General features: G+C 40.9%; 1 protein-coding gene across 9 annotated transcripts in view; it reads left to right on the top strand.

Annotated features, from left to right (window-relative positions):
• The window catches only part of ADGRB2 (adhesion G protein-coupled receptor B2), a 706,559-nt gene that overhangs the window by 331,789 nt on the left and 347,116 nt on the right, over nt 1–27,654 (top strand). For 8 of the 9 annotated variants that reach the window (XM_077481962.1, XM_077481967.1, XM_077481965.1 and 5 more), the window contains one exon: nt 16,639–17,371. In XM_077481962.1, coding sequence (XP_077338088.1) covers nt 16,654–17,371 — 718 coding nt within the window. In that variant the 5' untranslated portion in view covers nt 16,639–16,653. Of the gene's footprint in view, nt 1–16,638; nt 17,372–27,654 lie in introns of those variants that run through there. The other variant, XM_077481968.1, reaches the window with a different exon arrangement.

Here is a 27,654-nt window from a genome sequence, read left to right as displayed (position 1 = left end):
AGAATAGAAGATACGGAGGATTTATTGGGCAAACAGGCTCAGGAAGTACTAGACTTAAAAGCGCAGTCTAGAAAAATGCAAGAGGCTCACAGGGACATTCTATACAGACTGGAGGAACAGGAAAATCAGAGCAGACGACAGAACCTGAGGATTAGAACCTTACCTGAACAACAAGGAGAAGACCTCGGTGCAAAGATGAGGAAGCTATTTAACCCTCTATTAGGAAGAATGGAAGATGAAGAACTAAAAATAGATCGTGTCCATAGAGTAAGGAAACCTCCAGGACTGAAGGCAGAGGTATCCCGTGATGTGATTGTAAAATTTCATCTCTACGAGGACAAAGCCAAGATTTGGAGTAAACTAAGAGGTTTGCCCTCATTACAATACGAAGGGACAACTCTACAAATTTTTGCCGATCTTTCCGCAGGGACCTTGGCTAGGAGAAGACAACTCAAACCCTTATTGGAACACCTGAGAAGTGTCAATATAAGATACAGCTGGGGCTTTCCGACAGCTCTGATTGTTCAGAGAGAGGGAAGGACGTATAAGTTAAAGTTCCTAGAAGAACTCGAGGTCTTTTGCAACAATTTGGGAATTCCACCCCTTAAGCTCCCCTGAGACTCTTGTGAAAACTAATGGGCTTATTGAGAGGGGAGGAGGGGGTCCCCAGCGCTCTTAGCGTGGGCCCCTAGGCTTCTGAGTCTGTTTCTGACTGCTTTTTTTTTTTTTTTTTACTCTATGTTGTTTTTTTGGGTGGGGGCGGGGGGGGGGGGGGACTTGGGGGAGGGGTGCGGGGTTGGGTTGGAAGGGAAGATGGATAGGTGGGGCGGATCCGGGCTCCATCACTCCCTGTCAGGAGACGGAGTATCTCCACCCTTAGGGGTGGGGGGACAGGGGGGTGTTGAAGTGGAAGTCCGCAGGTGGAGCTACACCCTGGAAAGTATTACTTGCAGAGGGGGACAGGGCCACCCATAATCAAGTATAGGCCAGGATAGGGCTAGGGGGGGGGAGGGGGGTGGGTGAAGAGATGGGGGGGGGGTTAGGGGCGGGAGAGGGGGGGGGGGGAAGGGACAGGGGGGGTGGGGGGAGGATTGGGAGAAGAATCGCCTTGTAGAGTGGGGGACCGAAAGGGACATGAAAAGTGCGGGTTGGACAAATAAGTATAGATTAAGTATTCCAGTAGTCAGTACAGGTTGACTGAAGTAAATTTTATATCCTATAATGTAAGAGGATTAAACGCCCTAAACAAAAGGTACAAACTTTTATCAGAATTACATCAATGTAGAGCTGAAGTAGTATTCTTGCAGGAGACCCATCTTTCCCTGGATTCGAATGTTAAGCTATTTTCAGATAGCTTCCCGACATGGTTTTATGGAGATTCCCCCATTAGGAGGGCTAAGGGGGTGGCAATTGGATTCGAGAAACACACACGATTTACTCTGATTGACAGACTGACTGACCCTGAGGGCCGATACTTGTTCCTTAAGGGAGAGCTAGGAAATAGGGCGGTTACTCTTGCTAATGTATACTGCCCAAATAATAATCCCTTAGGATATATGAAACGGATCCTACGAAGATTAGCAGAATTTAAATCTGGCGATATAATCTTAGCAGGGGATTTTAATTTTTGTATGGATACCGCCATGGACAGTACGTCCCGCGCAAGGGGGACGAATGAGAGGTCCCTGAAAATACTGAAACAACGCCTTAAACGGCATCAAATGGTGGACGCCTGGCGGATACAACATGAGAAAACGAAGGACTTCTCTTTCTATTCCCCAGTGCACGGGACGTATTCTAGATTGGATTACATATTGGTGGATCACAGGCTGCTAGATGACGTCGCTGAGACAGGGATAGGAATAGCCTCCCTCTCTGATCACTCCCCTGTGACAATGAAGTTGAGGATACCAGGGTTATACAGACAACCCTTTACTTGGCGATTAAACGAAAATCTGGTACAGGATAACGATAACATAGAGATATTCCGGAAAGAATTAGAATTCTACTTCTCGACGAATGATACAGGGGATATCTCGGGTGCCTCCCTATGGGAAGGACATAAAGCATATATAAGGGGTATCCTCATCTCCATTGGCACAAATAAAAAGAAAGCTAAAATTCAGAAAAGGGAGTACCTGATTAAAGAAGTCCATAGATTAGAGCAAGAGCATAAAAAACAAAAGGCCCAACAGCCGGAACATCTTCACCTATTGATTAATAAAAGGGAGGAACTTAAAGACCTGTTGGATCAGGAAGCAAGTAGGTCACTTGAAGGGAGAATTAGAGAGGGATACTATGGGAGAAACAAAACAGGCAAATACTTAGCGAGACAACTAAAAGGGAGGAGGGAGACTAATTTTATTGATAAAATCCAGGATAAGAAGGGGAAAATGGTCCATACCACTAAGGAAATCGCGGAGGTATTTAGACAATATTACAGTACCCTATATAATGTTGGCCAAAAAGGGAGGTGTGGTAAAGGGGCTAAGGAAAGTATTATAGAATTTTTGTATGATACCAACTTACCCCGATTACAAGAGAGTGAAAGAAACAGCTTAGACAGACCTATTACTGAGGAGGAAATATATAGAGCATTAAAGGAGACAGAACTGGGCAAAAGTCCCGGTCCTGACGGGTTTACGATTCTTTATTATAAAAAATTCAAGGAAATCTTAGTCCCAAGATTATGTCACTATATGAATGGGCTCGGTACAAATTATGACATGAATGCTGAAGCTCTATTGGCCTCAATCACGGTAATTCCGAAGGAAGGGAAGGATCATACACTTTGCTCAAGTTATAGGCCAATAGCATTATTGAATGCTGACACAAAATTATTCGCCAAAATATTGGCAGCCAGGCTGAAGAACAAGATGAGCGATCTAGTGCACCCAGATCAGGTTGGATTTATTCCTGAGAGAGAAGGAAGGGACAATGGGGTGAGGGCCTTACTCCTCCTCCAGGCCTTAAAAAACAGTGGGTCCCCAGCTCTATTCCTGTCGATAGATGCAGAGAAAGCATTTGACAGGGTAGACTGGGGACTCATGATAGAAACGTTGGAAGTTATGGGTGTAGGTTCGAGAATGATCCAATGGATCCAGGCCCTCTACAATCACCCGCAGGCCTCCGTCAAAATTAATGGAGAATCCTCCTCTCTTTTTCAGATGGGTAACGGCACCAGACAGGGGTGCCCACTGTCCCCACTCTTATTTGCTCTATCCTTGGAGCCGTTGTTGACCCATATCCGAAAAAATAAGGATATAGCAGGGATCAAGCTGGGAGGGGAGGATCACAAATTAGCCGCTTACGCGGATGATGTTTTATTCTTCATAACTAAACCTAGGATCACGATTCCGAACTTGCTGAGGGTGTTGGAAAAATTCGGTAAAATATCGAATTTGAAAATAAACCTCAGCAAGTCCGAAGCTATGAATGTTAACATCAGCACCCAGGAAGAGGAAAATCTTCGGTCAGAATTCCGTTTCCCATGGCGTAAGGAGATTAAATACTTGGGAATCTATCTATCGAACACCATAAGGAAAATATATACGAAGAACTATATCCCCTTACTTGATGAAATCAAAAGTGAATTTAAAAAAATCTCAGCATGTTCCCTCTCTTGGTTAGGGCGTATCAACGCAGTTAAAATGATACTAATCCCAAAGATTATCTATAAGTTTCAGATGCTGCCCATTCCGCTCTCTTCTGCTTATTTTAGATTAATGAAAAATTTAATTTCGAAGTATATTTGGCAACATAAAAAACCGAGAATTGCCATGGGGGTGTTATGCAGGGGAAAAAGACAAGGGGGATTGTCTGTCCCGGATCTAAAAAGATACTACAATGCAGTGGTTCTGTCTCGAGTAGTTGAATGGGCGAAAGAGGCAAATAAAAAGAGGTGGGTGAGTGTAGAGAACACAATGAGTCAAACACGTTTAGGTCGCACGATATGGAACCCCCCACAGTTTAGGTCCATCGGACCTCACGCTCACGAGATTACACGTTTAGCTTTAAAGATATGGGACCGAACACATTCACAAAATAAGTGGGGGTACAATTCACCTTTGATTTTTCTTAAAGATAATGTTTTTTTCACACCGGGTAAACAGGAGGTGGGGGGTAACTGGATCAGGAAAGACACCGCACAATTAAAAGATATATTAGTTAACGGTAAAATAGCTTCATTTCAAGCACTTAGTTTGGACACAGACCTTATGAAAATGGACGGGTGGCGGTTTCTCCAACTTAGTCACTTCATTTCGAGTTTACCTCAGCCAATTCGTAGTGAGGAGGAACTGAGACCCTTGGAGCGTCTATGTCTGAGAGAAACATCAAAAAAAAATATTACACTTTTATACAAGATCCTCTCTGAGGGGAACGAATTGGAGGACCCGCCATACATCCAAAAGTGGGAATCAGAGCTGGGGTCACAATGTAGCACACCAACTCGTAAGAAGATTTTTAAATTAATTCACTCGGGGGTTGTTGATAATAAACTGATAGAAACGAACTACAAATGCCTTGCAAGGTGGTACGCGACACCCGACAAAATGGCTAAATTTGGATTAGAGCAATCTGCGGATTGCTGGCGCGGGTGTAAAAAAATTGGGACTATGGCCCACATTTGGTGGGACTGCCCCATTATTAAAACTTACTGGAGAAAAATCTTAGAGATAATCAAAGTTGTAACAAAAAAGGAAATAAGAGAAGATCCGTGGACCGTCCTATTTCATGGGACAGACGAACCCATAAAGCATTATAAAAACTCATTAATTCCAACCCTGTTAGACACCGCCAAAAATTTAATTCCAAAAAAATGGAAGGAAAAGGAGAGCCCTAAAATATCGGATTGGGTTTTTCGTTTAAATGAAATACAAAAAATAGAAAACTATAACGAAGGGGATGTTGATGTAACAGCAGAGGAGGGAGGCTCAAATAAATGGGCATCCTGGGAAGAATTTAAACTGACCTGGAGATATGTGGAGGAAATTACACAATAAATTTCAGAAGAAAGCATTATTCTGTTAAAAAAATAACGGTCACTAAGAGGGAACCCACTAGCGGTTCTACAAGGTATGGGAGGGGCGGGCTGAGGGGGGGGGGGGGAGGGTGGGGAATATAAAGATTACATTGGTGTAGGTTTAATCTAATAATTTCTTTTCTTTTGGCATGGTATATATTGTATTTGTATGAATATGGTCCCTTTCCTTTTCATGCATGTATTTATATTGTTATGGAAAAAAAAAACTTTGATATAAATAAAGATTAAAAAAAAAAAAAAAAAATAACATGTAAATATGAAGATCTGACCTTTGCCCCTTTGCTTTGCAGTGTGTGTTCTCAGTAACCTGTCTATTCTGTTGGTGTATTTCATTGGGGTTTTTTTTCTACCTCCCCCTGTGTGTTTTGGTCAGTCTCCTTTCTTGCTTTTTCCTCACATGTGACTTATATTAGCAAAGCTTTTAAATTGACAGCCTTTTGGGTCTCTAAAGAAAGATTTCAAACCGTTAGGTTCTTGCAAAAGAAAAGTTCTTAAAATGACTATTCATCCAATGCTCCAGCTTTGCAATCTACACCAGGGCCCAGCACCTGCACTCGACTTCCTTCTTCTGGCCCTGTGTGACTATTGGCCTTGGCAGAAACATATAGGTTGAAGAAATGAGCCACAGAGCGCAGTGGTGACTCGGGTATATGATACACCAGCAAGTGTCAAATGCCAAAGTCACGGATGAAGGCTGAAACACTAGAACGGTGAGGGGTTCTTCCAGCAAACATTTGATAGTTCATTGTGTACCATTTGCCAAGTTCACTTCACAATTCCAATCCTGACTATCCTGCAGCATTTTAATTCTAAATCCTGTTTTTTAGCAACTGTCTGATCTAGTCCCTACCATTCAGTAGCCTTATATTCTGTTGTACCTCAATCTAACCTTTTGCATCTGGTGTTGGGTTAGCTTTCTGTCCCATGTGCCTTCTCTTTTGCCTAGGCTCATGATAGTGCTGCATAACCATGCCCTTTTCAGTGCGTTTATGAAGCATGTTTGTTTTTTGCGTTTTTATGCTTCATGTATTTTATTGAAGGAGGATGGTTGATAAACACAAAAACATGCCAAAAATGCAAAAAGAAAAATGTATGCACATGCTTTTTAATGCGGGACAAAAATGCATTATGTTGCACCAAAAGAACACTTGTATCTTTTTAAAAAATCACAAGCAGTTGCATTGATGTTAAGTGGCACCATAGAGAGTAATGTGGTTTCTATTATCATGCATTGTAGTGTGATGACAGATGCAGCAGAGATCACACTAGTGTGTCTAGCCTTCTCTTTCTGAGTTTTTTTTTTTTTTTAATACATTTATATTTAGAGTGCACACAACATTTGTATGGCTGCACAATTTGGCCAAAGAAATTGCAATGCCATCTTCAAAAAGAAGATGGCATTGAAGAAGGCTTAACAGTTGGTCATAAAAATATACAGTCCCTGTCATCTGGCTATATAATTGGGTGCCAGTGAGGAAATAACTTGTGTAGAAAGGATTAAATAGAGTAGGTTGATCTGTCAATGGTTAGCCCATGGGGTGGCTAAGGGCAGATAGAGTGTGGTGGTCAGCTGTTCACCTCTTGCACAGAAAGAGCGTTAGTTGCAGCACATATAGTAAGGGGAACAGTAACAATGGGATCATTTTCAAGGAGTCTGGATAAATAACACTGGATTCTCTGAAAACATCTTGCTATTGATTGTTGAGGGTCTGTGGACAAGGTTTGCATGAATAATTCCTGAACATTAAAGAGCTATTTAGTCTGAAGCTTCTTGTTTAGAGAGGCTTCCACCCATTCCATGTAGAAAATATACAACAGCTTCCAATGAAATATTGGAATTGTGTGAGTGACTGAATAAATCCATTTAGGGAGGATAGTCTGTTTAGTCACCAAAGAGATGATAAGGAAGAATTTTTTTTAGCCTTTGGAAATCTGAACTGTGGGACATTTTTTATGCCAAAGCACGTCCGATCAGGTGTTTAAGGTAGAAAATTGGTGAGGTTGCATAATTGACCAAAGTGGTCCAAAATTGCTTCATCTTGGTACAAGACCAAAATGCACGGTACAAGTCTATGTCGAATCGGCCACATTTCAAGGAAAAGGAGGAGGAGCTTAGCATCATGAGGTAGGAACAATGTGGGAATATATAAGAGTGATGGCAAAATTGAAGCACAATTTTTTGAACATTGTAGCTTTGACCAACCCCCAGTATGAGTGGAGGAAGTTTAAAAGGGTTCCCAAAAAAATATCAGGAAAAGAGCAAACCCACTTCCTGAAAAAGGCACACAAACTTGAATTTGCACATAAAGCAGAGTTAGAATATTTCAATAGGTTAGCCAATGAATTTGACCAGTCCTTGTGAGGCAGGTTTTTGATTGTTGTAGTAATGGATGGTTTCATTTTCAGACAATAGGGTTATTAGATTGAAAGAATATGTTTTCTTTAGCGACTGCAGAAGAGAGAAGTTGGTGATCATTTTCACTAGGCTTTTAAAGCATTTGATTCCGGCATTGTGCCATGACTTGAGAGTAGTCAATACAAATTCTGAGAGGTCAGAGTTTTGCCAAAGTGAGAGAAAAAGTGAAGTGTTACTATTCAAGAGGCAATGATTTTAAATCCCAAGCCAGGCAACCATTTGGTATAAAAAAGAGGATTCAAAGACATCACTGGAGATAATAGTTCCTTGTGGACGTGAACAGCATAGATTAGATTAACATGCAGTAACATATTTTGATTCAGGGAAGAATCAGTACACAGTGATGTGCCATGAATCCAGTCTCTTATATATCTTGTGAGCAAAGCCAAGTTTTGCAGTTCAAGATCAGGCAAATTCAGCCTGTCATTGATAGGGTGCTAATGCAAGGCACAAAAACTAGCCACTCTTCTTCCAACCTAACTCATGAACAACTCATATATACTTTTAACATCAGTGTGTTTTAAAAGAAAAGGGAGGGCCTATCATTTTAATTAAGCTAGCTCTGCCCAGAGTAATTTTATGTGACTGTAGCAGGGGAGTTACATTCAATCCATAAAGTTTTTAGGGTTTTTAAGAATAGAGACACTCAAATATAGGCATTTTTTCATTATACCATAAAGAAGGATAATGGTTGCACCATGGTTGGGCAGTGTGATTAGTCAAATAAAGTGGATTTTTCAAGAAATAGATACGATCACAAAGCGATATAATGTAAATAAATTATAATTAGTGATTGCAATAGTGAAAAAAATTAAAGTGAGCAATACATATGTATTTCAAATAGGTAAAAACAGTTCATGCAAAATGTCCAATGAATCAATCCATGATTAGTATCACTGTCTGAAATATCCACCATCATTTGTGAATGAGGACAATACCACAATCCCCAGATTCCCAGCTGCTAATGCAGCCTCAAGCACATTTTTAACAAACATGGCCACACCTGTATGGACTTCCAACTCCATCCACATTCATGGAGTATCTTGATGGTACCAATACATGTCCCTTAAGGATGCCAAACCACATGCAACACCACTAAGTAGGAAAGAGCCAGACATCAAAGGGGCCATAATAGTGTAATATTTTTATTTCCAAATTATATGCACAAGACTAAAAAGTAAAAGCATGCATCCTGATTTCAAAGAAGTAAAAACAAATCACAGTGCGCTTACAGAAATGGCCACCAGCACAGAAATGTGGTTCGGCATTTAATTAACAATAGCAATTAACCAACAGCTGAGTGGCCTGCTCTGAGAAGGAAGGGCTGAGCCCAGCCCTGACATGCGAGCCCGACTCTGAAGCCGCAAGCCACATTTACAATGTCAGTGCCGCAGACAGGCGGGTGAGAGGAGCGAAGCTTCGGGCGACTGCATCGCTGGACGGTGGGTTAGGTGAGTGTCTGTTTATTAAAAGTCAGCAGCTACACTTTTTGTAGCTGCTGACTTTTAATAAACTTAACAACCAGTGGAACTCCGCTTTAAGCTCAAGGGAACATTCCCTTGTAAAATGCAACTTCCTTTGCAAAGTAAAGAGCCAATTTGCATTTAGTAAATCAACCCAAACACAACACATTTTAGACTACATGGAATATGACAACTATATGCAGCATACAGCTACTATTCATGATAAATTGTGGAAATTTTTTTGGAGAAGGCTAAGCAATATCAGTACTAGAGAATTGGTGACTAGAAATAACTAAGTTGTGTGGATCAGTGAATCATAGTTTGCCATTCCAGTGGTAAAGTGAAGATATAGCTTAAGAATTATTCCATCAACCATTTACTGCTGCACAACACAGTAAAGTTTGTATTATACGCTTTAGGAAAAAGATGCTAGAGTATCCCTGTGGAGTCAGAGCCACCTCAAGCTAAAGGTGATATACTATCAAACAAGATCATCTAGTTTTCTGTTTCAATATTTCTATTGAAGTTTCAAGAATCATAACAAGCCATGGTTTTCCCGCGTAGGGGGATCATCTATTTTTCATTTTGCTAGGTGTACATTTACATGCAGTGATATGCTGTGCAATCTTTTCACCTAAACTGAGTTGAAATGACCAGGACACTGAACCACTATTAGTGTTCCTACAATGGTTAAAATCTGCTTTCGGTATTTAAAACGAAATTTTTAAACACGGTATCCTTGTATAAAGCGTAAACTCTGCATAAGGTAGCATGATTTCTTGGATCTGTTGCACCCTTGGGTCAGATTGCCTTTCAAGCCAGTAATTAATAAGAATGATTATGTGTATTCTAAGATGAGTGCCGCCCAAATTACTGTTCAGTGTCTTCTTATAGACTGTGCTTTTTATTTTCCTAATTAATATCTATGTGCACTAAGAGTTTTAATTACAAAACAACTGGCGTGGTTATTAATGTGTTACACATCTATTAGTAATTACCGCTACTTAAACTAAAATTTAAACAACTGTGTCTCAAAAAATGAACTGTACATATTTAGTTGGTCTTTAGACGATATAGTCAATTTAGAGCAGTTAGCAATCCTGTTTCTGTAAATGTAATAATTCATAAAGTATCGCTAATTTATATGCCTAACATCTGTGTTTGTGTTAAGTATAAATATGCAAGTTCACATTTACAATCTTTTATTCAACAAACTGGGCAAGGAGCAATGTTCCAAGTACAAAGCACATTAAACCATAGTAACCAAATCATAATTCATTTTACTGAAAATTATATAACTGTCTCTGGCTGGCTACTGCACTGTATACTTTGCTTAACTCTTTTATTGAATGCACCTCTTTGTGTGTTCAGTTGAATGATCAAACATACAGGGAGTGCAAGGGTTCATGGCAGTGGTACTGCAGGACACTCCAATTCCACCTGCAATCCAGTAGCGATCGGGGCTGAAAGCAAACACATCAATCAATATACAGTTTATGAGCTAACAAGAGGCTACAAAAGCTTAGTGGGCCATCTGATAAGACTTTAAGCATTTAGGCAATTCCTCTCACCCAGGGTGACCATCTAGAGGAAACAGCCAAACGTGAGTAAAATATACGACAACAACAATAAACAATGGCGTTAAAGCATTTGTAAACCCAACATTTCATAATCCTGATATGTGCCTGCTGTACCATGTACTTGCATGAAAAAGTATCCTGTTCTTTTTGTGTTTGTCGGAAATCCCTGGTGCTCCTGCCAGTCCCTCTGCTATCCAATTAAAAACTGACCACACTAGGCACGAGAGCACATCCTCGCCACTTCTCTAGCTATCTCTAACTATGCTGGGAACCCAGCCTTCTTTCCTCCAATGATCAGACTTGTCATGACACACTCCTCCTGCAGAGCATTTCACTGGGAAGATCAGTGTACCGCTGCTTCTCTTCCTCCAGCTATTTTGCAGCTGAGAACAGAGACAATGTGATCACTTTAAAAAAAGGAAAAGAGGTATTTATGTTTTGTCTTTCATTTCTATTTTAAACCAAACAGGTTGTTTTGCAAGGTGAGGGTTTACAATCATTTTAACCTTAGCTATTTTTATGCTCTCTCTGGGGTGATGGAGGCACTGGGGATGTAAAGAAACAGACGCCTAACAGGTATCAGGAACAGAGAGGCCGTTATAAAATCTGTTTGGTGTGACTGCCAAGATTCACAGGGAAAATTGTCCCATGGGGTATACACAGTGAATTCTAACCAGCTCTGGTGGATCAGTTCCATTTGTTAGGGAGGGCTGGGATCTTGGAATGTGGGGAAGCATGCATGTGTTGAGACAGTGTGTCTGGAAGTGTCCTGATGGAGTTTATGACTGCTCTGGGTACTGGGAAGTCAACCTGGTTCAGGTGTACAGGAAAGTTTTGTAAGTAAACAACAGATATAAAAGAACGATCTCCTAGATATCACAGAGCCAGGCCTTTTGGGCTGTATAGGGCTATATATGGATCTTTCACTAAAAGGAATGTAGCACCACCCCCTGGGGGTTATTTGAAGACGATTCCCCTGATCTTACAAGTCTACCGACACCTCTGACATCCTGGGTTCAGACATTTCTGAATGACAAAGCACAGACACCAAACTGCAACAAAGTAACCAAGTGTTCTTTTACTTAACCTTCTTGAAACAGGCAGCACAATAATGGCTTACCTAAATATTGCTATAATTTCAGACTCTTACTCTTGGTACACATAAACAGATATGCAATGTAAAGAAGAATTATAATAAAATAAACCCTAACAATAATAGACTCTTATAGAACCTACGACCCCAGGGACCAAAGGGAGATAAAAATTACCTTTTTTTCCTTATCAAACTGCTCCCTCTAACTTCTGGTGTCACAGGCCCACAACTTCTGAGAACAAATAGCAAACAGCAAATTATTATAAATGTAGCACTTACTTTCTGAGAAGAGTTCCACATTAAATGTGTGGAAATAGCATGCACAAAGTCCTCCGAGAAAGAGGGGGAGTGGTGAAGAAGTCCTGATGATGTAGATGTCCAGTGTCTTCAGCTAGCTTAACAAGGGCCCAGAGTAAATCTCTGTGTAAAGGCATCCAATACTGTACGTAGCATGTGCAAAGTGTCTCCTTGTTAAAACGTTGATGTAGAGAAATGGGATAAGGTGTCTGCACGCAGAGTCTTATAAAGTAGTTGGTATTCACACAGGGACTCACTGTTCATCAGGAGCTGGGAATCTAGAAACTTCTCTACTGTTTCAGCAGTAGTAGTCCCTTTAGGGTGGTCTCCATCCCATCTGAAGCCAGTGTGTGGGCTGGAATTCCTCTTCCTTTCTAATGCCACGTACACACGATCAAACAATCCAGTGGAAAAGTCCGGCAAACTCAAGTCCGCCAAACAATCCCCCCATGTGTAGCCTCCGGCATACTTTTTTGACCCGAAAGTACGGCGGACTTAGAATGCCGTGTTGCACACCAATCTTTCCGCCGGACTCGCATTTCGGCGGACAATCCGGCCGTGTGTATGCCAGCCCGCCGTACTTTTGAAATGAGCGGACTTTTCCCGCCCGGAGAAAAGTCCGCCCATTTTGAGCGGGTCTCCAGGTAGGCGGAGCCCGCGAAGGAGATGTCGCTGGCCCCGTTGCATGGTATGGACTTAAAGAGGAACCCCAACGCCAAAAAAAAATCGGCGTGGGGGTCCCCCCCAAGTCCACAACAGACCCTTGTCCAAGCACATTGGTTGTAAGGGGGCTCCCGGATTTCCGATAAGCCCCCCGCCCGCAGACCCCGACAACCAACGGCCAGGGTTGTCGGGAAGAGGCCCTTGTCCTCATCAACATGGGGACAAGGTGCTTTGGGGTGGGGAGGCCGCGCGGCCCCCCCTTCCCCAAGGCACCACCCATGTTGAGGGCACGCGGCCTGGTACGGCTCAGGGGGGGGGGCTACTCGCTCGCCCCCCCTTTCCTGGCCGGCCGGGTAGCTTGCTCGGACAAGGGTCTGTTGTGGACTTGGGGGGACCCCCACGCCGATTTTTTTCGCCGTTGGGGTTCCCCTTTAAGTCCATACCAGGCGGCGGGGCCAGCGGGGCCAGCGACGGGGCCAGCGAAGTCTCCTTCGCGGGCCCTGCCTACCTGGAGACGCGCTTGAAATGAGCGGACTTTCCTCCGCGTGTGTGGGCGAGTCCGTTCATTTCAAAAGTAGGGCGGATAGTACGGCGAACTTAGTACGCCGTATTAGTCCGCTGAAAAAGTGCCGTGTGTGGGCAAGTAGCCCGTTTGGAAAGTCCGACGGACAGTCTGGCGGAAGTCCGCCAGACTAAGTACGTCGGACATACCGCTACGTGTGTACGTGGCTTAAGATATGTCAATTGTGGGGGGGGGAGCAATAAGTAATAGGAGAGTGGTGCATGGAAAGAAACAGCCATGAAGGACTCCAGTCTGTGGTGTTCAGATTACAACTTGTATTTCTCTCAGTGGGCCCTAACTTGTGCCTGTGAAATATCCCTCTGGATGATAGATTAGAAAAGAAGCAAGACTCAGAGTACTGGCAGTCCACATCTCTGTGAAAGTAATGTGATCTTCTATTTGGAGAAATATTATGCCACTTTGTAAAGGAATGAAGCATTCAGCAAAAACAAGAGCTAACTGGGAATTCCATTATTTGGCAAGCTGGGATGTGCAATATGCCTAATCTGTGTAAAGTAGGACTTTATAGACCAGTATATGCTCTGGTGGGATAGGAACTGGCTTAACAACCAGCTGTGAGGGGTCTCTCTTATGGGCACTGGTTGGAGCAAGAGTGTTTGCTCTCTCTCTCTGAGGTAGTGGGATAGGTATTGAGACCACAATCAAGTCAGGTGTTGGTAGGGGGACTGTCTATAGAAAAGAGGTAAGTAGGATAGTAAAGGAGAAAAACATCAGCATATAGGAGATTCAAGGAAACAGAAAGTGTAGCTGATAAGTTGAGAAGTGTATAAAAATAGACAAAATACATATTATCGGTGCTGCCAAAACACAGAAAGATGAGGAAATGGCTAAATCTTTTAAGATTTTTATCTATTATCTATTTTTTTAGATACATAAGTAACAGGAGGAAAAAATATAATAGGATTACTAAAATAAAAACTGGGCATAATGATGCTTATGGTGAGGGAAATGTGGATGTAGCAAACCATTTAAACAAATTTTATTTCTGCTCAGTCTTCTCAGAAATAAATTGCACTAACAATATTCAAGTATTCAAGATAATGGAATCTCTCCATAACGAAGGAGCATTGATCACTTATAAACACACAACTTGCAGTATCTAAAGCAGCATGGCTTTACTGAAGGCAGGTCAGACTTAGAGGATAGCATTTTTTGACCATATCACTAATGTTTTGGACCAAAGTGGTGCTGTGGATATAGCCTGCCTTGGTTTCAACAAAGAATTTGATACAGGTCCACATAAAGATCTATTAACATTTCACACGATCTAGGACTTAACCCTTGGATGGTTCTGTGTATATACAATTGGTTAAAGAATAGATACCAGAGTTTGGTTGTAAATGGGGTTCATTTGGAACAGACATCAGTCACTAGTGGTGTACTACATAGCTCTGCACAAGACTCTTTTTTATTTAATCTATATGTAAATTATATAACTAAATATTTGGTGGGTAAGTTCAATGTGAAAAAAATGTACCTAGGGAAAAATAACCCCTTGATAGAGCACAATATTGTGGGTATAGTGTTGGTCAGCACTGCAGAGGAAAAATATTTGAGAGCTCTTATTTCACGTGATTGCAAAATAAGCAAACAGTGTGGCCAAGCAGTGGGAAAAGCCAATAGAATTCTACGATGCATCACTAGAGGGGTCTACTGCAGGAGGAAGGAGGTGCTTATTCCCCTAAATAAATCTTTAGTTAGACCTCAGTTGCAATATTGTTACCAGTCCTGTTGACAGGCAAAAAAAATGATGAAAGGTCTGAGGGATAAAACATTTTTAACATAAGATTGATATAAATTGGCCAGTGGCAGGACAATTTTGCTTAGTGAGAACAGAGACAGCCCCTGTGACTACTGACCAAGTTCTATTTGCCAGTCAAAGCATGCCCATCACTGCTTGTTAAAAAAAACACGTATTACTGATAAAACTACCTGAAAAAAGAAAAGGAAATCAGATTAGGATGCTTCTACGGTATGTAAGTCAAGTTATTACTAAATTCCCACTTTAAAAAAAATAAAATAACAAACATGTTATACTTACCTCCTCCTGTGCAGTGGTTTTCCACAGATCAGCTCAGATCCTCCTCTTCTCGGGTCCCTCTTTGGCATTCCTGGACCCTCCCTCCTGATGAGTGCCCCCACAGCACGCAGCTTTGTAATTTGAATTATAGCATTTTGGTGACCAATCCATTGAATAAAGCCAATTGTTGGTCATATCATGTCAAATGCAGTTTTTTGTAGTTATAACATAGTTGCCTAAAGCCAATATATCATTTAATGCACACATGCACCTAGTTATGTTGCCTTGTAACCTTTGGCTAGCCTAGCTTTTATGCAATGTATGACAGTTACTGCTCTACAGCCTTCAGCTTTTCTTTCTTTATGTCTTTGCCAGTTATTGATCAGATAGGAAATAGGCCAACTAATTGACTAATTGGCAAAAGGTCTAATAAAACCACTGTACTTAAATTATTTGCCTCCATTATCCATACAGTTTTTTGAAAACTCTGTAGGCTAAATGTTTAAGTCTAGTAAATACTTGCACCTTTGTTTGTAATCTATACTCTAGATCATAGGTTATGTTATCCTTTTTTACTGTTATGACCATGGTGTTAGAAAGAGATATCCATGTCACCCATGCTTTCCAGTTCCTAATATAACTGTATGCTCATCCCCGAACATATGGGATGCATTTATTTATATTGGTCAGCCATTATCTATTGAGTTATGGTCACAGTAAAAACTCATGATTCTTGACCGCTATTTCGCTTTACCCATATATGTCATTATTTAAAGTGTTCGTACTATATTTCATTTTTTTAAGCCTTGGTGCATTATGAAAAATTAGAATAAAAATGTATTAAAAAAAATATATTGTGTTAGAAAAGTACTGTACTCAGTGCTTTTTTTTATTGTTTTCAACATAAGACAGAGAGATCAGATATGACAATATGCTACGTCCTAATTGACTACATTGAAAGCACAGTAACACAAATGCAATCAACTTTCTTTTTTTATAAGGTGACTACTGTAACCTGATATTTGATTGGTTGCTATGATTTACACAATTGCACTTTACACTTATTGAATAACCAATATTGTATACCACTGTGTTTAGCATTTAGGTATTGAAATATTGTGTTACTAAAGTACTGAAACAATTCAATAAGCATGACAGTATCACCTAGCATTTTCAGAAAGAGCTTGGCAAGAAAGCCTTCACACTCTCCTAGTGCAGGTTTCCTTTAAAAGTAATGAAGCACATTAAGAATTTGGTATTGAAGGTATAATTTTACATTATAATTTGATGGTAATTACTATTGTTTTTAGAAAGTGTTTGTCTTTGGCTGCATAAAATTGTAAAGTGGCTTCTACTGACTAGCTCATGAATTTACATGTTTTGTCCATCTGTGAATTTAGATTTAGATTTTTTTCCACGATATTCCATATGCTTAGTAACTACTGAAAAACTAATGCTTCTTTTTTCTTTCTCCTGCAGGGCCCATGTCATAGGATGAACACTGCTTGTCCCCTCTTACTATCTGTGATATCGTCTCTTGTCTTGTGCTCTTGGGGTTCAAACCCTACACCGAGCACATGCTCGGCTCTGGCCTCTGGAGTTCTATACGGAGCCTTTTCTCTTAAGGACCTATTCCCTATCTTCTCTCCTGGCTGCTCTTGGACCCTGGAGAACCCAGATCCAACCAAATACACATTATACCTAAAGTTCACTCACGAGGAGCAAGTGTGCTCACATCTATCCCCCATGGTGCAAGCTTTGGATCATTATCTTCCCAACCATACCTGCAGTCGGCCTGAGGAAGGGGCAGACGAAGCTCAGGAACTCTGTGCCCCTGGGTCTCCATTTACATTTTCTCACTTTGATAAAAATTTTCTTCGTATCTGCTTGTCAGAGCAACCTCTATCCATTCAACTTCTCCCTGATTCTGTGCTGAGTTTCCGCTTTGTGGAGGTCCTGTTGGTCAACCATGATAACTCCAGCCAGTTTGCTTGTGGTGTACTTTGCAGATGGTTTGAGGAATGTTTAAGAGTAGGCTGGGGTGTGCGCTGTGGACTTACACAGACTGGTTGCACCTGTCCAGAGACAGTAGCACGTGGACGTAATGATACTGTTTCCAACTCCATTGTTCCCGCAGGACATAGTGACTGCTGTGTTACTCAGCTTCTCCCAGGAAATAGTAATGAAGAATATCCTCGACCAATCCCTTATGGTATGTGGATTTATTATTTATAACAACAGTTACAATGAAAAACAAAACATAAAAAATTACACAAAACCTGGTAAATTTTTGTAAGACATTATAGTTATGGTATTTATTGAGTGTATCACAAACCTACAGTAAAAATTAGAACAATTTGTGGTAAAAAAAAAAAAAAAAGAAGATATTTATGAATTATTCAAGAAAGAGTAAATTAGAACATTTCACATACTTATTAGACAATTCAGAACCTGGTTTACTAAAATAATACTTGCTTGTAAGCATACTCATGCTTATGTGAAGCTGTGTGGGTGAACATCCCCATGCTATGTTGTTAATCCTTAGAACGTTAATAAATAAAAGCTTCAAGTTAACAAATAAATATGTGAAGAAAACTTTATTCCAAACCTTCACATGTAATTTATATTAAAAAAAACATTGAATTAATAGGATTATATCAAAAACGTTTGTAGAATAGTAAAATCTTGTGAATAAATACAAAATGAATCCTTTATTTTACTATCTCTAACAATACGGATACTATTTACATATTTGGATATGGTAACAGTATTAGTAATGCAAACAATAATAAAGCACTTTTTTTTTCTAGGTATCTTATTTTAATTTTCAGTGCCATCTATATTAATTTCAATGTAGCAATGCTTTTCAAACATGTGTATGTGTTTAAACCCATTTGCCCCTATTTGTGCATGGCCACAGTAAATGTTATTACATAGATTTATAAAGAACATGCTGGTCAAAGACAGTGAGTATGTCTCAGGATAATCAGCATATGAACTTGCATCATACAGTATATGTAGCACAGTACAACCATGCAGATTTGGCAGTGAGGTATTACACAAGGACCAAAAAAGCCTACTTTCGGCTGAAAGGGGTAAAAATGAATAATTTACATGATGCTGCTTACTTATGTACCTGTAAGCAAAAACTAAGCTTCTCGTGTTTGTGTTTTGTGCTGGAAGTGAGGACCCGTTAATACCATAATACCTCGGTTATAAGAAGGCATTGCTATAAATCATATTTGTACACAGCCTTATGAATAGAATGCAAATTCATTGCACAGCCAGAAACATATTCCTAACACAGAATTTCATTAAATCCTGGAAAGCATCTCTACTTGAACTCCTGAGATGGACAGCCTAGTGGCAATCCTATGACTTTAGTAACTATATAATGACCAATGTATCTTTCAATAAATATTCACTGAAGGTGAATCAATCACTGTCATTTAAAATACATGCACCTGGAACATTCACCAGCAGCAAATGTTTGGTGAAAATCAGATTCACTGCTTATTAAATGTGCCCACAAGTGTTCACTTGCATAAATGTTCACCTACCCTTCAGTCGGTGGTCCATTTACATCTATACGGTCCACTGAGATGTATTAACACATGCAACAAGAATTGCTTTAAGGCAACCCTTGCAATATGAACGGACTCTCAACACGCCTTAATGGACCGTTTAACGGATATGGCTTTTTTTTTATTCACCACAGTAAAATGCACAGAATGTGAGTCGGGTGTCTTGCTGTGCTGTGGCCTCTACTGTACATGCTTTGGAATGTCCTTGACAATAAATGTCACAGCAACACACTGCACAAAGTGGCAAGCGTTGACACTTGGCTAAAATTCACATTTTAATACATGTTATTGCAATGTATAGGTGTGAATGGCCCTAAATCCCTCTTCCAAAATAGGGAGCTCCTACTGCTGTTTTTTAAGGTGCAGGCTCCGTAGCTGGCATATGTGACTCCCAATTTGTATACTTTTTTAAGGTCGGTTAGGTAATGGGGTCAGGATTAGGATGACAGTTTGTAAGAGTTTCTGAGCTGCATAGTGGCCAAAGCTCATATCTAGGGGCCTACACTGAGGATGGACTCACAGGGATGCACTGGTGACCCCACAGACAGATATTCAAGATCAGCCCTGACTCTCTTACCCTTCTGCATTCTAGGAGGGAAAAAGTGAAGCAACAAGCCCAGTTCTCCTTGTAGAACGTAAGGTCCTTATTATTTTTCCACCCTCTAGGCAAAGACAGGCGCCATTACAATTATCTACTCATAAGCAAAGCTTTTCTTCTTACATAATTTAAGGCCTGGCCCGAGGTGGGGTACTTCATCATGACTGGGGACCAGCTTGCAACATCCCAGTTGTCCAAGTGATTGCCACAAGGAACTTCTCTGACCATGCCACCAGAGGGATCTACTGTCACCTGACCACCACCTGCTCCTGTCCCAAACTAGTTGTTTGTCATTTTTCCATCTCCTGGATAATACATATAGGCTGTACCATGGCCTACTGAGGCCCAATTCCCAGACACTGTCTAATAAAAGAATAAGTTGATTAATGGTGGAAATGTTGAACTAATGGTGATACAGCACCACATACTCTCATTTGTAGCATTCCCACATAACACTGCAAAGTGTTTCTTTCCCAACTACACAAAAAGCGGATGCTGGGCTGCTAAAAATTAGAAATTAGACATTTTACTTGAAGTCCATAACAAAGTCATTGATGATTTTTCAGCCCCTAGCAGGGAAAACCCATGAAGGGGGACATGTCTAGTCAAGATCAAACTGACACATTCCCACTACAAGGCTACTTCATTCTTGTGTCTACTAAAGATATGCAGTAGGGCAATGACTCACTGCCCCCAGAAAGGGATGCCACCCAGAACCTATCCAAAATGGAAGGCTGCACATAATATTGCCTATATCTAGGCACCAATCACTGTACTGGCATTCTCTTATACAGCCACATCAAAATGGCCACCCACATCTTACAGGTTTATAATGCATTTAGTGTAGGCATTGGCTTCCCCAAGATTGTTCCCGAAGCCCATTGCAGAGGACTAGGTAGTCCTCCACTGGCCTTCTCTAGTGCACAGGGCACACCTGCAGTCATATGATACAGAACACCTTGTTCAAAAGGAGAAAGGGTGATCCCTAGCATCTAAACAAGCGATTTTGCCTCACCCAAACTAATGGGGAGAAGTAGTAGAGGAAATCCCCTGTTTCTTACCTGACATATTTTACAAGCTCTGGAGACTGGATTTATGAAAAAAACAGCTGTCCCGTCAGATACCCTATTGCTGCCCTCACAGAATCACTTAAAGGGCTAGTGCTGACAGACCCATGATCATATCACAACTGCTTCTCTGCCTTTACAAGTCAATAGGAATGTAAAGTAGTTTGAAGTAGGTTAATGCAGCTTAAAAGCAGATCAACTGCAGGTCAGAAGGAGGTCAACTGCAAGTTATAAGCACCTGAATATGTAAAAACAAAAGAAAAAAGAAAAAACGAATTAAGAAAGAATCAGCAGCTGTCCTAATGTCCAGGTATAACAGACACAATGGGGGTTATTTACAAAAGGAAAATCCACTTTGCATTACAACTGCACTGCAAGTGCACTGCAAATGCACTTGGAAGTGCAGTCGCTGTAGATCTGAAGGGTAGATCTGAAATGAAGGGAAGCTTTGCTAATTTTTTCACCCAATCATATACAAGCAAAAATGCTGTTTTTTTATTTTCCTTGCATGTCCCTCTCAGATCTACAGCGACTGCACTTCCAAGTGCATTTGCAGTGCACTTGTAATGCAAAGTGGATTTATCCCAATAAATACATCAATATAAATAACTAGGCAGCTCTGCATTCATAAAAAAATGTTCAAATGAGCAAACAAGTGTAATATTCATATAATATGCAAATAATATGCAACTTGAGTGACACATAAAAAGTATGCAGTGCATGTGAACACAGTAGTTGATTTAAAGAGGAAGTAAACTTCCTTTACTGACATTTACCTATAGGTAAGTCTATACTGTAATAAGGCTCAGCTATAGGTAGTGTAAATGTCTCCTAAACATGCACTGTTTAGAAGATATTTACATTACATGGAGCCAGTGACATTACTGGTGTATGCACTCTGAAGGAATGGCCACCGTTCCTACCAAGCCCTGTGCCATGAACAGCGGCTCCCGCGTGTGCATGGGAGTGACCTCATCACGGCTCCGGACAGTTACAGACCCGGAGCGAGACGGGTGAAGAAGTGGCTGCAGCGCTGACATTGCAGTGCTTGTACAGCTTTGTTTTAAGGTAAGTTTCACATAATGTGCTAGTATGCGATGCTTACTAGCACAATATGACTTTACCTTGCAGGAAGAAAAAAAAAAGTCCAGCGGTATACAACCACTTTAAGGACTTTTAAAGGAATTTTTATAATACATTATTACTGTTGACATATCGCCGTCTATGTCCATACATTTGAACACAATTTTTATGTATCACTCAGATTGCATATTATTTGCACAATCTGCATATCACATTTGTTTTCATAATTTTTATGAATGTAGCGCTGCCTAGTTACCGGTATTTATATTGAGGTTAAAAGCACCTGTCAATGAACTGTGAATACTCTCAAGGTCATCTCAAACTGATCTCAAATGCTAGCAGAATGCACCTAAAAGCAAGCTGCATTTGCCTAAAAACACAAGCCCAAATCAACTACTTGTGTTTTTAATAACTCAAGAAAGCTGCTTGAGTTGATTTCTAAAATATTTATATTTAATAAAACTTAAATGATTATCCAGGTTAAGTTCAACAGTCAGTAGTACCTCTTGAACCTGACAATGGTACTTGTACCTCGATTTGAGAATCTCTGATCTGGATGCTGTTAAAGGCATTTTAAAGAAACTGATAGTTCCCTAAAAAGTTCATCGGACTGGGATGATTGCTGCTACTTCAGGGCTTTACATTTTTTTATTTTATTTTGGAGAATAGATGTAACATTGGTTATGCTAATAGTGCTGCAACACATAACTGAGCATCAGTAATGAATCGTTTGATTGCAATAATGAACTATAAGAGTGCTTGTACAAAAACAAACCTGAAATAAGATGAATATTCATGAATTCTACATCTGCAGTAATAATTATAAAACAGTGATGAGCACTGCTTTTATTATAATTGACCAAATTCCACACCAACCAATTCACCTTTAGCATCTTCACTTTTTTTTTAACCTTCCCCTTTAAAGCACATACAGTATACAGTAGTGTCCTCCCTTTGTTTTGATATAAAGTATAGGGAGGGTTGTGATAACTAAATGCAAAGTTTTTATTTGAAGTGGTTACACGTAAGAAACACGGTCAGTGTTTTTTCTTGCAGTCTGTGTCTATGTTAAGGTGATTTTAATCTTTCTAAAAGTGAGGGTAAATCCAAAATTTCAAGTTGCCAGCAGAACAGGAATAGAGGGGACCTTTTCTGACTTGGACATTTCTCCAGATGATAGCTGTCTAAGAAGAGATTTTGCTCACATTGAAAAGATATCATCTCACGTCCTGTTACGTCTTCAGGGCAGGTAGTGAATAAAACCTCCCTAATGAGACACAGATTGCAAAAAAAAAAAAAAAAATGAAAAAATAAGTGTTGCCTTTAGATATGTGGCACTTACCCCCACAGATGATGATGATGAGTCCTCTGTTCTACTACGACTCTCTTAACTGCTCGATTCCCTCTAACGCACTTGGTTATAGACTAAAAGCTGTTTACATCTGTGTGATGAAGGGGCCCTGTGTGGCTCCAAAAAATTGACGCGTATACCGTGTGACCAAGTAAATAAAGCTTTGGATCCTTCTAAGGAATCCTTGGTGTGCTGATGCAATTTCTGCCCTTTGGATTGCCTACAGTTTACAGCCAATGGTCATTACAGCACCTAGCATTACTACACCCATTTTCAGGAACACATACATGGGGAATATTACAGTTGGACTTAAGAGTTAGTAAGCCATCACTCTAGAATGAAGCATTTATATAGACGACATGAAAATTGGAGACAAATTAAATAAATCAACTAAATTAGGCATAAATCAATGAACAGATAATTATACAGACGTAAAAGCATTACACAGAATGGATGGACAATGACCCACTAATTGGCAGTCAAAAAGACTATAGTAAAGTTACACTCCTGGCAGGCACATAGGCTGGTCCCAATGGCTTTTCAGTTCACAGGGTGCAGTCTCTCAGCTCTGGTCCTGGAAATGCAGTGTCTCTCTCCCTCAAGCTCAGTCTCTGGGTCAGCTTAGCAGGGTCAAAAACAGGTCTGTACTCTCTCCTTGGCTCTGGTCCCTCACACGCAGAGAACAGACCCCAACAGTAGGTCTGTACCCTTCACTCTACTGTCTGGACTGCCCCGATCTCCCTCAATTTGCCCAGGAAAACTATGAAACTCTCCTACTCCACGGGGCAGTCACTTGTGGGACTTGAAGCCCACAGCCCATTAGCCTCTATAACAAATGCATAGCAGCACCCCTTTAAGGACTACAATGCCTATAAACCATGGTGCCTGCACAGTAAGTCCTCTTTGATGTTCTCATTTGCGCTTTCTTTCTTGCCCTCTGATTGGATTCGCTCGGCACTGCTGGGGGGGGGGGGGATTTCACACAGAACCTGCACCTAAGCTGTGCTGCAAAGATGCTCCAAGTGAGAGGCACTGGCCACATACACACACTGCTTAACATGTTATGTTCCAGCAAGGATGGGGGTTTAAATGAGCAAGGAGAACGGTCACCGACACTCATAAATAAACACTCATAAACAAAAACAAAAAAAAAAAAATATATATATATATATATATATATATATATATATATATATATATATATATATATATATATATATATAAAAATGCCACAAATAGAGAGTGAAGTGCACTCAATATTACATAGAATAAAAATCAAAGGTTAAATTGTCCGTAATAAGACTGAGTACAGTCCTTAGGTATCTTTCCACATTTCCACACTGGTCGCATCACTTCATTGAGACTGAAGAGATCTATAGAAGCATAAAAAAACAGCAGAAGGCCCCAAACTAAAAGTAGCAAAACCAATATTTATTATAAAAAAGAGGAGAGACAAATGGCCGCTTACATTATTCGGGGTTAAAGTGGCACTTATCATCCAATAAGTAAGGCATTTCTCTGACAGCTTATGTGTCCTGGGTAACATCTATTGCACCGCCGCCGGGCCAGGTATAGGGTTGTGTACAAGAAGCACTAGGAACAAGGAAGTCGGAACCACTGTAGAAAGCAGCAGCCGGAAGCAGAAGTGAAATCACTCATTGGGATGGTACAGTTAGGGGAGTGGCTTCTAGTTTCAGAGCTTCAATGCTTCTTTCCTTTAGGTTAAGCTGCAGAAACATTGTGTAACATCTTTACAATGATGTAACACTGCAACACTGCAATAGGCTTCACACTCTGAGATGCAAGACAAGATTTATCCTACAGCAAACATTAAAATGTTTTTTCAGCTTAGCATGAGCTGTAGAAACATTGTGTAGCACCTTTATAGTGGTGGAGCATTGGAATAGGCCAGCAGGGTTGGCAAGAGTTGTTTTTTTTTTTGGCCAAATTAACCTAAAGTGCATGTAAACCCTCACATATACCCAGTGAAATGAACAGCCTCAGATGATACGCAAAGATGAAACAAATCTCCCTACATAAGTATTACATGCATATCTGCTGTCTTCAGCTTCATACATTGTTTAGAAAGTCCAGATCGTATTAGGCAATTTTTCTTCCTTGTTAGTACTGCAGTGAAGCCTGGGTATACAGCCAAGGAAGCTGATTGGAGGAAAGGCGCACAACCCCTCTCCTCATCAGTAGAGGATTTCAGCTCTGTCCCTTGAATGGTTCAGTACTCTGCTAATCTATTTATAACAACCTCCCTAACACAAAACTCAGACTGCTTTTATCATATGTGACTGAGAATTTGTCAGGAGTTATCAGGCTGATAACAGAAGAACTGAACTGGAGACATAGTGCTTTGAAGAGAGATAAGAAAACACTGTAGATATATGTGCCCAGCTCAAATTTCATGAATTGAGTTTACATCAACTTTAAACATTTCATTTGTAGTATCAGCAGCAGGGGCTTTGTAGTCAATGGTAATTCGACACTGGTTAATTTTAATAAAAGTGGTCAACACTGTCAGGGGCCAGGCAGATTTGCCTCTCGATAATAAAATCTCCTGCTGCCCTAAATACCCTCTTAGCCCTTATACACACGGTCGGACATTCGGACGAAAAATGTCAGATCGGACCGTGTTGTCGGATAATCCAACCGCGTGTGGGCTCCATCGGACTGTTTCCATCGGAATATCCGACCGACAACATTTTAGAGCTGGGCTATAACATTTTCTGACAGCATGATCCGATCGGACTTAGTCCGATAGTTTGTAGAGAATTTCGATTGGAAAAAGTGCCACGCATGCTCAGATCAAATTCCTAGACCAAAGCTATTGGCTACTAGCCTGAACGTAGTCCTGTCGTAACGAAATAACGTCATCATGTTCTGAACAATTGGATTTTCCGACAACTTTGTCCGACCGTGTGTATGCAACACCAGTTTCGGACAAAATCTGTCGGACAAAATCATACGGATTTGGTTGTCAGAATGTCCGACCATGTGTACAAGGGCTTAGACGGCATGCTGGCTGCAAGGAAAGCCAGAAGGCCCTGTGCACATTGTGCAAACTCCTGCCTGTCATCTAGCCTTGACACCCAGTAGTCCATAGGGTCCCCAATGACAATGAAATCAGCCCTGTATTCAATGTAGTCAGCAGTCATGTTGTTCAGGCACTGCCTGTGAGTGCTGCCTGCAGCCAGGCCTAGCTGCTGTGGTTTAAAAAAAATATCTCAAAATCACTGCTACTCCTACTTTCACCAGAGGCATGTTGGTCACCAGAGGGGATTCTGCCAGCATAAGGAAATTTGAAAAATATGTTTTTATGCAGAACCTCCTTGAAGTGCTACATTTTGAGCTCCCTCTGGGATGGTGGTAGCCACCCAATAGTGTTCCCTCTCTTTGAGGACCCAAGCAGATGAGCAGGCCCATCTGCCACAAAGTGTCTGCAGCAGATGACAGTGACACTGTCCTGAACAATCTCCCCCTATCAATGTACAACAACCAAAGCAAGGGAGGGGTAAAATGTCACCCTTGAAACCTGTGTTTGACCTTTTCTTCCTCTCTCCCACCAGTATCAGTCTCCTGCTTGTATTTCTCCTCATCCATCTGCTGCCACACAGGGATGTAGGCAGTTGGCAAACTTTCCTGCTGGCCCAGGAACAGCAAAAAATTGTCCCCTTCACAAACACAAAAGGGGTTGTATTACTAATCCCTACTTTGTCCCAGCTCACCATTTTGGTCGCTACTTCAAAAACTGCCATAACGCTGCATGCCCACAGTCCAAAAACTCCTACAGAGTCGGGACCCTAGAAATCCAACGAAATGAGTCTTGTGTTAGGTTGACACTCTTCAGGTAGCTACCCAATGACCCCTAAATGGAAATATACATTGAAAAGAGGCAAAAAGATGGGGCGCATTTAAAAAGTACCAGTGGGTACAAATATGAAAAATGTATCAACATACATGCTCAGCTGTCTAAGGGCCTTGAATATTAGTCCTTCACAACAATGGAGTATAATGTTCTTTTCAACATCCAAAGTCCAACGGAATGATTCCGTCAGACTTTTCGATCGTGTGTGGGCTGCAATGGACTTTTGATTCGCAAAAGTCTGACAGACTTTAGAAAATGGAACATGCTTCAAATTTTTCCGACGGAACTCCGCCGGACCCAGTTCCTACCGAAAAATTCGCTCGTGTGTATGCTATTCCGACGGACTAAAACCGACGCTAGGGCAGCTATTAGCTACTGGCTATGAACTTCCTTATTCGAGTCCAGTCGTACGTCATCACGTTCGAATCCGTCGGAGTTTGGTGTGATTGTGTGTGGCCAAGTCCGCTCATTCGAAAAGTCCGTCAGAACTCTGTCGGAACTCCGGCAGAACTCCGGCAGAACTCCTTCGGAAGTCTGTCGGACATAAGTCCGCTCGTGTGTACGGGGCTTAAGAAATTCAGAATCACTGGTAGATACAAAGTTACCATATATATATATATATATGTGTGTTATAACTTCTAGGAAAGATCTGTCAGTAGGGGCATAACCAAAAGCTCACAAGATAACAATAGCGGGTGTAATGTGCTATGGTTTAAGCAGTGATTGGTAATGTAAGTTCATAGGGTGCAGGCTACAGGAACTCAGTCCATCCAGGTTAAGTCAATAAATAAAATGTATTTAAAAAATGTATAAATGTTGCATGTGTCTTGAATGATGAGCTACTAATTTAGTGAAAATCTACTAATAGATGGCATGCTGCTTCTAGCATGGCCAATACTGAGCTCAATGGCGTGGGGATGTCACAGATTAGGCAGTTG

Source organism: Lithobates pipiens, unplaced genomic scaffold (assembly GCF_037356315.1).
Source record: "Lithobates pipiens isolate NorthernLeopardFrog02 unplaced genomic scaffold, aLitPip1_a1.2 Scaffold_16, whole genome shotgun sequence".
Taxonomy (NCBI): Eukaryota; Metazoa; Chordata; class Amphibia; order Anura; family Ranidae; genus Lithobates; species Lithobates pipiens.
Note: the sequence above shows the minus strand (reverse complement) of the source record. Positions and strands in the feature narration are given on the sequence as shown.